The sequence below is a fragment of the Hippocampus comes genome, unplaced genomic scaffold (assembly GCF_001891065.2).
Source record: "Hippocampus comes isolate QL1 unplaced genomic scaffold, H_comes_QL1_v1.1 scaffold132, whole genome shotgun sequence".
Taxonomy (NCBI): domain Eukaryota; kingdom Metazoa; phylum Chordata; class Actinopteri; order Syngnathiformes; family Syngnathidae; genus Hippocampus; species Hippocampus comes.
This window is the reverse complement of record NW_017805467.1, coordinates 249336-264989: the sequence shown is the minus strand read 5'-3', so window position 1 is coordinate 264989 and position 15654 is coordinate 249336. Positions and strand designations below refer to the sequence as shown.

General features: G+C 41.2%; 1 protein-coding gene across 1 annotated transcript in view; it reads right to left on the bottom strand.

The window, feature by feature from the left end:
- tsc22d2 (TSC22 domain family 2) overlaps positions 1-3953 on the bottom strand; it is a 28426-nt gene extending 24473 nt beyond the window's left edge. Inside the window, exon 1 of the mRNA XM_019875379.1 lies at positions 1827-3953. Coding sequence (XP_019730938.1) covers positions 1827-3313 — 1487 coding nt within the window. The 5' untranslated portion in view covers positions 3314-3953. The remainder of the gene's footprint in view (positions 1-1826) is intronic.
- Positions 3954-15654: the final 11701 nt, after the last annotated feature.

The following is a 15654-nucleotide window of genomic DNA, read 5'->3' as shown; positions in this document are numbered from 1 at the left end:
TTCGTCGTATCGAGCGCGACTTACTTGAGTTAGTGCTACTCCGGCCTTCCGTATCGTCTCCCCCTCCCTCCTTGTGCTCTGCGACTTCAAGTAACTGCGCCACCTGGCGTTTAAATGCCTGTATTACAAGTCCAAATGAAATGAATGCAATAATTTACATCGAACCTTAATTGTGTACTGTACCAACCTTTGGCGGGCCGGATTAAAAAGACCAACGGGCCGGATCCGGCCCGCGGGCCGTAGTTTGCCCATGCTGGGCTAGACAATCTTGTGAAGAACAAATAAATCTGAGTCAAGAAACGAATCAACACCTAGCTATGCTGATGTGTCAACAAAGACATTGAAGTCTTGATTTTGTGCACCAGACCCCAGAGCACACATTATCCCGCCTTGTCATCCCACACACACACACACACACACACACACACACACACACACACACACACACACACACACACACACACACAAAATCACCTTAGATGCGCACTGTGATCCTCATAGGTGTGTGCATGTGTGTGTGACTAATGCAAAAATGGCCTCCCCCTCTCCTCGCCAATTAAATGTCCTGTCCTGGTGCCAATGTCGTCATAGCTACACAGGCGTGCAGTGATGTCAGTCCACTTTTCATCACTCCCGCTTCTGTCTTCCCGACTAAGAAATGGGTACCGGCTATTCCTTTCATGATTATCTGCATGGACAACGCAAACACAGTTCTTTGCCTTGTGCACATTTATCAAGCCAGTTGCAGTATTGCGGCAGGGATAAAGCATCTATTAAAACAATTAGCAGCAGTATTGAGACAGAGGACAATCTAGAGCAGACTTGTTTCCCCGAAAACCCCAACTCTTCCTCCTAGCTATGTACCATTTGATTTAGCACTGAAGAACTGAACATTGGGGAATAGTGAAGTATATACAGGATACACATACTTAAGATATGCCAACCAGGTCATTTTTGGTACCACCATCTTTTTCTTCAGCTGGTTCGAAGAAAGTGTGACATTTTAGTTCAAGCAGTATGAGAGCCCTAAGACAGCACCCAAAAATAGCTGTTGTGTGTATGTGAATGGGCACTGTAAGCAAGTCAAGATTTAACATTCATGTAGTTTTAATGCTAAAAGGGCATAATGGTGTCTCTCATGGTCACACTAGGGAATAAAAATAAAAATCATTCTTCTACATTTTTTTGCCTCTGTTCACGTTGTTTGTTAACACGTCCCTAAACTACACCCTCTCATGGCTGGAAAGAGTTTTGCGTGACAATGACAAAAAAAAAAGAATGTGATCCATCGGAGGCTTTAAAACCTTTTTCATGACACCGAGTGAAAATTCCTCCTGTTTCTACCAGTGACACTGGCACATCAACCCATTGTGACCTTCTTCCTTAAAACAGCGGAAAAATGCACATTTTGTTCAATGGCTCTTGAAGAATAAACCCAGTATGCTACTTTCAGGGTGCCTAATTGTAGTTGCAGTGAGAAGAGACGCATGTAAGATCATGCCCACGCTGCTGTAGAAAGAAATGACTGCATTTAAATTGAAAAAAAAATCCTCAGATATATACACATAGATATATATTTAAAATGGTTTCAAACTCTCTAAATAATGTACCCATCAATATCGTAGAATCACTTTTCCCGTTCAGAGCTGATGGGCATGGAAGTCGAGCCAAAGTTAGCCTGGAATGCCAATCATAGGGCACCCATAGAAATGACTACCATTCACTCTCACATCCACACCGTCACTGTCTAGTAACTGAACCCACGCTGTCTGCACAGGAAAACAATCCTTCTTTGTAATAATACCGATTAGAAAATACCCTCTTACCTGTCCTCATCACCATCCATGGTTAAATGGATGCCAAAGAAGCTGTTGACAGCAGGACTGGGAAGGGCGAGACCCTCTGTGATGAAAGGCTTCATACTGTCTTTCCCTGGCACCACATTGCCACTGGGATGAGGTAGGACTTCAGATTTGGGCCGACCATCTTCTGCCCGCTTACTGAATCCAGCGAGAAGGCCTGGGCTGATTCCTCCTCTGCCAGGCGCCTGACTCGCCCCACCCGTAGGGGTACTGGTGGTAGTGGGCACTGTGACGGGCACATTCAGGACACCTATGGCGAGAGCGGACGTGGGGGCAAGGCCTAACCCTCCCGAGGGCTGTGTAGGGTTGACCAACTGTTGCTGCTGCTGACCACCTCCTGGTGCCATGTGTAGTAGGAGGCCCTGGGCCGTGGGTGCATCAACACCTAGGCCCTGGGCTACTGAACTAGCTGGCACGACAAGAGATGCGGGGCCCACAGAGTGAGCAGTTATGGGAGGAGTGCTTGAACCCAACTGCTGCTGCCGGTAATCTGGTTGGGCTGCAGGATGGTTCGAATAAGGAAAGTGCTGGATTTGTGTAGCAGGAGGCAAGATGGGAGACTTCTGCTGCAGGGAACCTTGGTGCACACCCTTGAGGTTATTTGAGAGGAAGGTTTGTGGAGCAGCAGGTTGCATAGTGACCTGAGCATTTTGCAATTGTTTTGATGTCATCGCTGTAGAGTACCCTGTGGGCTGGAAGGCACTTGCTCCACTCCCAATTTGGGGGACCAAGCCAAAGCCTTGCTGGACAGCCTCAAAAGAATGAGTGGGATGTGTAGCCGTGTGGCCGCTATCCACGGTATTCTCCAAAGCCTGTGAGGAGGAAGCACTGGTAGAGACCACAGTGTTACTGGTGGTCCCTAGTCCACTGTCCCGTTCTATACTGTGATCGAGGGTTACATTTGGTTTGATGCTATCCACAGCCCGATTTCCATTTGAATCAGAGTCTCTGTCATGGAACTCAGTGCAAGTCCATCTCCCTCTTCTGAAGGGCTCTCCGGTACCATGGTCTAGTTTAATGACCCTGAAGCGAGAGCTGCAGGTATTCGCAGGAGTGACAGTGGTAGACACAGTGGCAATAACGGGCACACTTGTTATGGAATGCTGCGGGGTAACACGACCGCCACATGCACTTTTATTATTGGCAAGACCCCCATTGACAGGAGCTGTCAAAGGGGCCTGACCCTCCTGGGTGTCTCCCACGTTGTTTAAGGTTTCCTCGGACGAGCTCCTGTCACACACAGCAAGGTCAGCTCGCGAAACATCGAATATTTCCGAAGACACGTCCTCCGTTCGGGACTCGTCCGGGTCGTCGAGACTCTCGGTGTCGTCTGCGGTGTTGTTGGCCGCCACCTGAGCCTGCGTAACACTCGTGATCTGGAAACAACTCTTCTTTTTCGCTGGCATTTTTGACATGTTGGCTAGCTCTGTCGAGGCAGTATATTCCCACATGAAACGAAGCCCCGTTCCGTCTTCCTGATAAATTCACTGGAGGAGGACAACAAACGGAGACGTACCGCCACAGCACTTTTCCATACCGTTTTCCTCTCGCTCAGTCCACCAGGAGAAAAGTCACGGGCACGGTCCAAGACTCTCCCAACCTCCTGAGACGCCTCCCCGGCCTCTCTCTGACACCCGGTCAGCCGTCCTCGTGTCTCACGGAGCCCGCAACAAGCAGACCCTCGTGCGAGCAGTTCAGCGACTGTCCCCGGGACTTCAGTCGGAGGCAGGCCCGGGTTTGTTAGTCCACTTCTCTCTCTTTTTGTAAATGCCGACTAGCCGAGTTAGCTCAAGTGAGCTAGTTTCGCCTGCCCCAGTGCCAACAGGTGTGGAATCATAATGTAAACATTCCAGTCGGCCCCTTCGAGTAGAAAATATAGTCCAGCGGCGTAGAGGAAAAAAATACGTCAGAAGTCGTTGAAGTTTGGCCTCTAAGTGTCGTAAGTTACTTGTGGCTGTTAGCTGACAGATAGCCACAAGAGCACCGCAACTGGAAGCTCACGGTTGCTGGATGCCTGCTAGCTATTGCTGCTGCTACTGCTTGCCTGCTTGGCTGTGGCGCTTCTCTTCGACCAGACAAGATGGCAAGAGCCAAGTGCATCCTGGGTAGAAAGGTCAGACACATGTTCCTGCAAGCGAAAGAAATGTTTTTAAATAATCGAAGTAAAAAAAATAATTTGTTACCTTTACCCTGAATAATTTCCTTTAACGGCGATTTTTACAACAAAACAAATCAGCATTACTAATATGTAAAAGTAGTTCCAAACTGACGTCACTTCCGATTAGTTTCTTAACCTAGATATACGGAAAACTTAAATGTTTGTAACATGTGTATGTATGTATTCATAACGTGTTCGTTTTGTTTTCTGTTTACTGAGAATTGTATCCTGACTTGTTCAATAAAGATTGTTAAAAAAAAGATATACGGAAAACTTCATTTTCCGAGTACAACATTATGTGTGAAGGCTATAAATCGAAGGTGCTTTAAAATATGGGTTATTTCTAGTCATTGGTACTTATTCCGCCCCCATGAAAATACTTTTAATATTTTTCAGAAAATAAACAAAATGCCTATCGTGAAAGCATTTTAACATTTATGGTCCTCAATTTAAAATGATCACAAAAATGTCTGTAAAATGTCATTTTCTTTTGTAATAAAATTGTTCACGAATCCCAAATGTCCCCACGTCAATAATTTCAGAGACACATTTAATGATGTAAATAAATGGAAATGCACTGTCATTATTTCATTCATCAATTTTAAACATCACTTATTATCACTCGGGTCAAGGGTGAGGTGGATCCTATCGAAGCTGATTTAGTAAAGATAGACACCTACACTGATGCACAATTTAGAGCAGCGGTGGGTACCTCATTTTGCAAAAGGGCGCACATGAAAATACTTTGTATTACTGTATTCACAGTTACATATAGTGATACAGTTATGACTTATAAACCGGATAGTATATGAAACTATCGATTTGTGTACAGTATTATGAGTACAGCAAAAAAGAATTGTTAGCATGAGGACCCTTGTTTTCATTTTTGCAAGTGTCTTTTTTCGAAAAATTGTTGCTAGATGGGTCGGAAAAGTTGCTAAATAGAGCAATATAACACATCAGACACAAATCGTAGCTCTTGCCCGCTACAACTACAGGCGTGCACATAAAAAGACAACTTTCAAAATAAAACCACAGTGTATTTTACATTTTGACTTCATGGTCACTCTGAGAGTATGTCACAGTCTGTTGACAAGTCGAATGTGGCCTCTGAACCATATTTTGCCCAGACTTGATTTAGAGTCTTCAATGAACCTAACATCCATGCTGTTGAAACGTAGAAAGAAGCCGCAGTACCCAGAGAATCCCCATGCAAGCATAGCAGAAGATGCCAACGCCACATAGGAAGATCAGAGCCTGAATTTGAGCCCCCAACCTCAAAACCATGAGGCCAATGTGCGAACTGACCAACTGCATGCCACTACCTTCATTATCACTTAGATTTCATTTTGTCTCCCTACATATAAATATGAATCAATTGAAATGTGTTTTTTGTGTATTTTTTTTACATCATTTACTGTGTGTCCCAATATCACATTCCACTCCGCCTGTCTGTGGTAGGTTTGCTCTCTAAAAAAAAAAAGAAAAAAGCAGTTCCCATGAACCCACATTCTAGATGTGACGTAACTCTTGTGAATGGAAGTTAAACCAGCAAAGTGGGGTGATAGTAAACTTTTTGTTTGGCTTTTTTCCCTTTTTTTGGAACTTGTTTGATATACTTTATATATTAAAGTTAACTTTTTGTGAACAGATATCGAGTTAATTCACTAATTCACTGATTCACAGAGCAGCAACTCATAGCACTGGCTCGAATTGCATATAAACTATCCGCCCATATGCATTTATACAGTTAGTGATCGTTATTTTAAACTATTTTTACTTACAAGGTGCATGATCATGTGATTGAACAAATTCAAATTGTACATTTTTGTGAGGGAATAGCACCAGCACTAATGCAGCATTGCTTCAAAGCAAAGGGTGGGGCAGATCCAAAAAGACGAGCAGAGTATCTTCAGAAATAGAGGGAGGATGAAATGGAGCGAGAACAAGAGGGAAGCAAAAGTAAGCGAAAAGGCAAGGGCAGTCACACACACTCTTAGCCGACAGTAGCTTTTGGATTTCAATCAGTGGAAGCGCCCACCTAGGACTGAAGTGTATGATTTTACTTATTACTCTATTAGTTGTGATGTCTTTAATGAATACAATTTCCATAGTTGTGAATTTTCACATCTTACGTTTACATAAAGGTATCACTATGTAGTTACTTTGCAACGGTGATGGTGTTGTTGTTATAACATTACTGATAAACTTAATTTTCAACCCAATGGATTGTGTAAAGTTAAAAGCTATGTAGGGAATAGGGGAATAGGGAATGAATGTCAAATAGACGAAAAAAATAAAAAATATTGCCCCATATTGCTGGATTGAACTTTAAAACAGTATTTTGGGGAGTGTAATATACTCTAAAGTAAGACTAATTCAACCAAAAAAAAAAAAAAACTGGCTTAAATTAAAATTTAATAATATAGTGACGTAAAACCTTAAATTCGTGTACACATGTCCAACCTCACAACAGGGTCATCGGGGAGAAATTTTTTATTATATAATTACAGTATATTGTCACTTCAAAAACAGTTTGAGTATTACCAACTTACATATTTAACTTCAGGGCTGTGCATTGATTGCAGATTATTTTCCCTCCTTGCCTCATTTGAATGCAGTCAGCCGTTTCTACTCTGAGGAACAGAGCTCCAAGCAACAGGTCTGACTAGGTTGAACTGCAATTTGCATTCACGTGCTGTGGTTTGACCTGCTGTTTTTCAAATTAAGAGGAAGTATTACTTCAGTCTTTCTCAAGTCTATCCTTTGTTAGAATGTTGTGTTTTCTTATACGTTGTGCATATCCAACACAAATAAAAGAAGTACCCTCGCTCACTGGTGGAGACAAGGGAGGACGGTTGTGAGGCCATTCCACCCCCACCGCTGAAATATGCTTGGACGCCCCCTGGGTACCACACCAGATAATTGACTTTTGGATATTTTCCGATTTTTCCGGGATGTTTTTGCACATTTTTCCGTGTTCTCCATATGGAACGTCAAGTAATCCATTGTCCACACAAGTACTTGCAGTTATCAGAAAAATATTTACTTGTCGCTCGCAAACAGTACGGCCCAGCATAAACGGTAGCATCAATAATATTTCTGAGCATGAACGTAGGGATTGCTCTAGTAACCTGGTAGCAGCTGTTTACGACATGTCAAACTACTGTCATAAAGTCCAGTGCATATAGCCCTTATATTACAGGGATTATGTAATGAGTGTTCATCAGAATGTTCTTGTTTTTATTGGGATTGGGGGAATTAATCAAAGGGCCACTCAAAGTGTGGCCCGTTGGCCACAGCCAGTTGCCCATCCTTGGTCTACATACATGTACCTCCCAAAGTGTGTCAACTTTCTGAAGACTTTGAATATTAAATTCAGATCTATAATGGCCTATTTTCGCTGGTGTTGCCAATTTTTTTATATGTGTGTGTGTGTGTGTGTCTGTCTGTCTGTCTGTCTGTCTGTCTGTCTGTCTGTCTGTCTGTCTGTGTGTCTGTGCGCGCAAATTTTATTCAGTATAAAAATGGATGTTCATTGTTGATCACGTTTTTCTAAGTTTTTGTTTTGAAGACCCGCCGAGATTTGCTCGAGTATGACGGTGATGTTATTTGGGCACGTTTTGAACATCATACTCACCATAGGAAATAGTCCTTTTAACAGAGTGGCTTTACAATTTACTTTTTTGTTTGTTTTTTGTTAGTATGAGAAACTGGCCATTGACTGCTGCTAGTTATTGTGCAACACTTGACCGCAGAAAGTTTTGTCACAAGATGGGAGCATGACATTCTCTCCTTAGTGATGGTAGTTGTGATGGTATCAAAGAATTAGTTGTTCATCTCCACCACAAAGTTCATGTTTTCATTCCCTCCATCTCTTGTTTCACAGAGTTCTGATCAATTTGGTGATATGATTTGCTTGATATGCTTGAAGCTTTTATCTATTTTACTATTTGCTCATGAACCACAAAATATATCCATTTGATAATTGTTAATTAATATTTTTGGGCTGCAACTTGGTTGTGGGGTTCAAATCTCACCCGCGCCCTTCCTGTCTGGAGTTTGCATGTTCTCCCCCGTGCTTTCGTGGGTTTTCTCCAGCTGCTCTGGCTTCCTTCCACTTCCTCAAAATATTATTGTCATCGGAGACTGAATTGTACTAAACTGTACATTGGTGACTGTGACTATTTGTCTTGATGTGCCCTACGAATGACTGGCAACCGGTTAGCTGAGATCAGCTCCAACTCACCAATGATCCTAATGAGAGTAATGCGATACAAAATGAATAGATGGATAATGTTTTTTAAAGAAAAGATTGTGTCAAATTCTTCACATATTCTGTGCAAAGTGATCAAGAGTTCAATGGATGTTCATATAAATATGAATATGGGCTACTTCCGTTCAGCACTTCAAGATTCTTGTTTCACAGAGTTCTGATCAATTTGGTGATATGATTTGCTTGATATGCTTGAAGCTTTTATCTATTTTACTATTTGCTCATGAACCACAAAATATATCCATTTGATAATTGTTAATTAATATTTTTGGGCTGCAACTTGGTTGTGGGGTTCAAATCTCACCCGCGCCCTTCCTGTCTGGAGTTTGCATGTTCTCCCCCGTGCTTTCGTGGGTTTTCTCCAGCTGCTCTGGCTTCCTTCCACTTCCTCAAAATATTATTGTCATCGGAGACTGAATTGTACTAAACTGTACATTGGTGACTGTGACTATTTGTCTTGATGTGCCCTACGAATGACTGGCAACCGGTTAGCTGAGATCGGCTCCAACTCACCAATGATCCTAATGAGAGTAATGCATACAAAATGAATAGACGGATAATGTTTTTGAAAGAAAAGATTGTCAAATTCTTCACATAATCTGTGCAAGGTGATCAAGAGTTCAATGGATGTTCATATAAATATGAAGATGGGCTACTTCCGTTCAGCACTTCAAGATTCAAGTGGGCTTCATCATTAATTTAGTAAAGACTGTTTCTATTAGGTGTTTGTTCCTTGTGCCACCTTTGCCAACTTTGAACCCCTGCCGCTCCAAAGGTCTCTGCCCGCTCCTACTCAAATCTATCATTTATTTTGCCAGTACTTTATTCTAAAAGCTGTGGACAGACATCCTGTAGTCGGGGGAGAAATTGTTATGCCATACAGTATTATTGGCCCGACATGACTCACTAATCTTGAATTTACATGGTTACATAATGCCCGGGTGCCAACTCACGAGGTCTGTCTGTAAAAAAAAAAACAAAAAACAAAAAAAACAATCATGAGATCTTGGAAATGGAAAGCACCTCAATACACATCTTGGAAGCTCATAATATTCAATGATAATAATATGCAAATAAAATAAGATAGCTCTAAAATGGATGGGCAAACAAACTTACACTTGACCTAATTATTAAGCAATAATTGTAGTTTTTAAACTGAGTATTGTATTGATTTTTCTCAAGTAAATTAATTATCCATCCATCCATCCATTTTCCGATCTGCTTTATCCTCACAAGGGTCGCGGAGGGTGCTGGAGCTGATCCCAGCTGTCTCCGGGCAGTAGGCGCGGGACACCCTGAATTGGTTGCCATCCAATCGCAGGGCACAAAAAGATGACAACCATCCGCGCTCATACGCACACCTAGGGACAATTTAGAGCACAGGTGTCAAAGACAAGGCCCGGGGGCCAGATCTGGCCCGCCACATCATTTTATGTGGCCCATGAAAGCAAATCAAGCATGTCAAGTTCCATGAGAGGTCTGTCTGTAAAAAAAAAAAAAAAAAACAATCATGAGATCTTGGAAATGGAAAGCACCTCAATACACATCTTGGAAGCTCATAACATTAAATGATAATAACATGCAAGTAAAATAAGAAAGCTATAAAATGGATGGGCAAACAAACTTACACTTGATCTAATTATTAAGCAGTAATTGTAGTTTTTAAATTGAGTATTGTATTGATTTTTCTCAAGTAAATTAATTATCCATCCATTCATCCATCCATTTTCCGATCCGCTTTATCCGCACAAGGGTCACGGGGGTGCTGGAGCGCATCCCAGCTGTCTCCGGGCAGTAGGCATGGGACACCCTGAATTGGTTGCCAGCCAATCGCAGGGCACACAAAGACAACAACCATCCGCGCTCATACTCACACCTAGGGACAATTTAGAGCATAGGTGTCAAAGACAAGGCCCGGGGGCCAGATCTGGCCCGCCACATCATTTTATGTGGCCCGCGAAAGCAAATCCAGCATGTCAAGTTCCATGATGCTTGCTCAAGTCTGAACCAAAATTTCACATTGTCGTATGTAATCCACAATAACAGTCATCATTCTTGACTTCTGATTTTAAAACTGGTTATCCATCAATTTGTTGTGCGCTGTATATGTAATATGTGGAGGCGGTTAAACATTTATATGGTTTCCCAAAATTCATAACGGCCCTCCAAGGAAAATTATTTGGAGTGTTCAATCAGCCTGTCATGCACGTTTTTGGAATGTGGGAGGAAAGTACTCAGAGAAAACCCACGCAGGTCCGGGGAGAAGATGCAAATTCCACACAAGAATACCGCAGTCGGGATCGAACCCACAATCCAATTCATTTTCACGCACACGCACACACACGCACACACACACACACACACATATACAGTATATATGTGTATATATACTGTATATGTGTGTGTGTATATGTGTGTTATATATATATATATATATATATATATATTTAGGTTCCCTGCTTACCTTTGCCTTTCCAGGCTCCAGACCAAGTGTTTGTGAAGCTACATGTGTTTATTTACCCTGCTTCGAGGCTGAAGACTACCAGCCACTTTCAGCACACCACCGCAAAAACAAGACAAACGTTCTGCTGTCGGTATTTTGGGGCCCAAGGGGCCGGGCCAGTGGTTACTTTCAGCAGCCCTAACTTGAGATACCTATGGCTTTTGGCAAAGCGGTTGGTCCGGGATCAATAAACAAAGTGACCAAACATTACTCAACACTCGCTAAAAAGTTCTTGGAGAAACGTGTACATGCACTTGACTTCAGTGTTTGACCGGCAAAACACTAAAATAATGGAATACATGTACGTGAACATTGTACAGAATGTAGTGTTTTGGGCATGTTTTCCAGTGACATGTTTATCTTGACCTGGATGATTCATTTCCCACTGTCTGACCACTAACCAGATGGGCAAAATTGAAATTCACCATCGCGTATATGCGTCAAGGTGTGTCTCTGTTCGGATAAGCTCTGAATACACATGGTTCCCAAAACAGGCTTAGTTAAAGTCTGGTGTATTTTGGGAGATCATCGAGTGTATTTTATGTTCAACACTGACGTGTTCCTTTGGATAGTGCTTGACAGCCTCATGAATTCTTTCACTTTTTACAACAATAGAAAACTTTGTGTGATGGCAACAACTAGTTAACATCTTAAAGCATGAATGATTCATTTTCAAAGGTTTTACCTCTTGGTTATCTAGAGAAACAAAACACATTGAAATGGGTCTGACAACAACACACAGTTGCCTAGCAGTAGTCAATCCTGGGAAACATCAACACGTTCAACAGGTGCAACGTGAGAAGTGTTTTTATTCATTTTAATCATTTTTAGGGAATCATAGCCTTGCTAATGGTGTATTATTATAGTACGTAGTAGTAGTAGTAGTAGTAGTTGTCGTCGTAGTAGTTGTAGTAGTAGTAGGAGGAGGAGGAGGAGGAGGAGGAGGAGTATTGCTTTATGGTATTTATTTGAAACCTACAATTAATAAAATCAATAATAATAATAATAACAATAATACAATTATTATTATCATTATTATTATGATAACAATAATAATCGATCCATCCATCCATTTTCTAATCCGCTTACCCTCACAAGGGTCGCGGGTGTGCTGGAGCCTATCCCAGCTGTCTTCGGGCAGTAGGCAGGGGACACCCCGTAATGGTTGTCAGCCAATCGCAGGACACACATCGAGGAACAACCATCCGCATTCACACTCACACCAAGGGACAGTTGAGAGTGTTCCATTAACTTGCCATACATGTTTTTGGACTCTGTGAGGAAACTGGAGTATCCGAAGAAAAAGGAAACCAGATTACCTGAAAAAAAACCAGCACAGGCACGGGGTCAACATGCAAAAAATAAACAAATACATAAATTAATTAATTAATAATAATAATAATACTGTAATAATCATAATAATAATAATAATAATAATAATAATAATAATAATAATAATAATAATAATAATAAAAGTAATAATAATAATAAAAGTGAGCTTGCTGACAAGATGGACAATAGCAGGGTGGACATTTTTGGCATTTTATGAGTGTGGACCCTCACTTAGCAACGTGTCTCAATTCGCAAGCTGACTCCATTCTTTTAAACCAATACAGTATATTTCACATTTTTGAACATTTTTTTAAAGCAACTGATATCACCATCACAATGTGGATGTTAAACTCGACATCATACAATGTTTACAAATGTATAATAAGACGTCAGAGTTTTATTTATTCTGCTACATTTTCATCGTGTGTGTGTGTGTGTGTGTGTGTGTGTGTGTGTGTGTGTGTGTGTGTGTGTGTGTGTGTGTGTGTGTGTTAGAATGTGTGATTTGTGTATTTAGGCATAGAAACAATCGGACTAGTGAATGGCAACACACCCACAATGTAATATTTTCACAGGAATGTTCAAAGTCGTGGTGCAACAATACGGGATTAAATCTAGAAAAACGGTTTGAGCTGTTTCCTCTTTGGATTGCTTTGATTTTAAGCTTCTCTGTGATGTAATTCCGCAGATCAGAGTCAAAACAAGTTTTAGTGGGAATAGGGAGTGGAAAAATATGTTGCAAGATTTTTGTTTAACAGAATCCTTTTGTTCAAACTATTTTGACAGCGATAATGTAGTGAGGTATTCCTTGTTTCCTTGCTTCAGACTGTGTTGATTGTGATGTGGAACATGACTTAACGAGGATCCTCTCTTGATACCTCTCCTGATCAATTGGTCTTTTAGCCCCATAAATTTGGATTAGCTAACAGGTAGTGGCATTTGAACCACATTGTAATGATCCTTTGGAGATATCTCAATGATAGCTCCTTAAAACACGTCATTTACAACCTTATTTAATGTCGTCTGTGTTTTTATTTATGTTCAGTGAATATTGATACATTCTACTGTACAGTATATACAGGCATCAGAAGTAACGGAATACATGTAATTGAGTTACGTATTCAGAATACAAAAAAATGTTATTGGATTCTGCTGCAGTTACAGAAAGAAAAAAAAACACTTAATCCATGGGTGTCAAACTCATTTTTGGCGGTGGCCACTTGAGAGTAACATCTGAAAGTTGAGGGGTTCGTTGTTTTTCAGTGGATGGCTCTTCTTTACGAATGACAAAAGGAGAGATGGAATCCTTTAATTCAGTTTATTAAAAGGAGAAAGGAAAAAAAAATGTCTGCACCTCCGAACGGATGAACGAGAACACAACCCACTTTCAGTCACGAAAACACTTCCTGCTTCTCTTTTGCCAATCAGACGCAAGCAACATAAAAATGTTTCAACAATTATTAAACAGAATATAATTTAGATAACTATAACATAAAAGAATATAATGCTCAAATATAAAATGAAAATAATTGATATTTTAACATAAGCTTACACATCTTTCCTTGGAGGGCATTAAGACAGTGAAACCAAATAAATGTTTAATCATCACATCGCATTATTACTTGTACACAAAAAAATATGGCTCACTAGTTTTTAAATCAGTCAAGTATTTGTTCAATTATTGCTCAAGTGAGTGTAAACAGAGTGAGATAACAGAATTATTGCAAAATGTCACCGTTATTTATTACGTATGACAAATAGAGTTTTCGGTACAGATTTAAGTAAGGATCATGGAAGTTGACACAGATGATTTGCTTTCGCGGGCCACATAAAATGATGTGGCGGGTGGGATCTGGCCCCCGGGCCTTGACTTTAACACATGTGATTTAATCAAATTACATGTACATTTATTAAAAACGGGGATTATTTCGTAGAATTCCGTTTTCCATGCGTCCATGCGGACAATATATCCATCCATTTTCTGAACCTCTTTATCCTCACAAGGGTCACGGTGGGTGCTGGGTACCTATCCCAGCCGTCTTTGGCCAGTAGGCGGGGGACACCCTGACTTCGTTGCCAGCCAATCGCAGGGCACACAGAGACGAACAACCATCCACGCTCACACTCACACCTAGGGGCAATTTTGGAGTGTTCAATCAGCCTGTCATGCATGTTTTTGGAATGTAGGAGGAAACTGGAGTACCCGGAGAAAACCCACGGAGGCCCGAGGAGAACATGCAAACTCCACACAGGGAGGCCGGAGCTGGAATTGAACCCGGTACCTCTGCATTGTGAGGTCGACGCGCTAACCACTGGATCACCAGGCACCTGACAATATACTGTACAGTGTACAGTGTATAGAGAGAAAGAGAGAGAGAGAGAGAGAGAGAGAGAGAGAGAGAGAGAGAGAGAGAGAGAGAGACTGAACATCAGGATGTGTAGTATATGTGTCGTTGGTGAAAAAGCAGCAAAATGCACACTCTCTCTGCCTCTGAGTCGGCAATGGTCAGCTGAGGCTCACTTCTGGCTCATCTTCCACGGCAAATACGCATATCCAGCTATTTTAATGGGGAAGTAATTGATAGTTGTGGATTAAAAAAGAAAATGAATGGAAAGCACAGATCATACAATTAAAATGTACCCGAATTAATAGCCTATAATCATTTTAAGTTTTTCTTTTTTTCTTTTTTTTTTTAATTCTTCATATGTAGAGAGCGTCCAGCAGATGGTGCTAGTGAGCTTTGCCTCACTTCCCGTCCTTATTGATGCCCCCGGATGCATTGAAAATGGCTCATTGTGAAAAACCTGCTGTGCCTCTGGTAGTGTGCAGACTACTGCTGAATGAAATATTGCTGAGTATTTTCTTTAAACAACAAAAAAGTTGGTCGACCATTTGGACTTGATCCTTTTTTAAGTACAGTTCGCATGCTGAAAAATTGTGGGCACTCTTGCTGTTGACAATTTCGGCCGCAAGATGTCACCAATGTTCGACAGCATAACAGCCCTGCGTCCAGTAAAGAAAACGAGATAAAGACGTTGGGAAGTCAATTTTAGTGTTTATACACAATCTAAAAATACCTGTCAGTAATTTGCCTCTACAGTGATCATAATAATGTCTAGTTGTCATTGACACTGTCAGAGATGTGTGATAATATGTTTGTTAAGTTTGTGAATTTAGTTTTGCGGTAACGTTGAACCAGGGCGGATGTCAGACTGAAACCCATGCAGAGAAACCGTTAGAAACAAGATGTATACCTGGCCATGAAACAGCCGAACAGCCAATTGTCCCATTACTTTTTGTGCCTTAAAAAGTGGGAGGCGCATATATGAAATTTCGTAAACCGTTAACCTGATTTGGATGTAAATAACCTCAAATTAAAACTGACAGTCTGGACTTAAAGTATACCTGTTTCGTTTTATTTCAACTCCATTTGGGTGGTGTTTAGAGCCGAAATTATGAGTCCCATTATTTATGGACCTGACCGTATGTCTTGTGTGACTTCATAAGTGTGGGTGTGGTGCT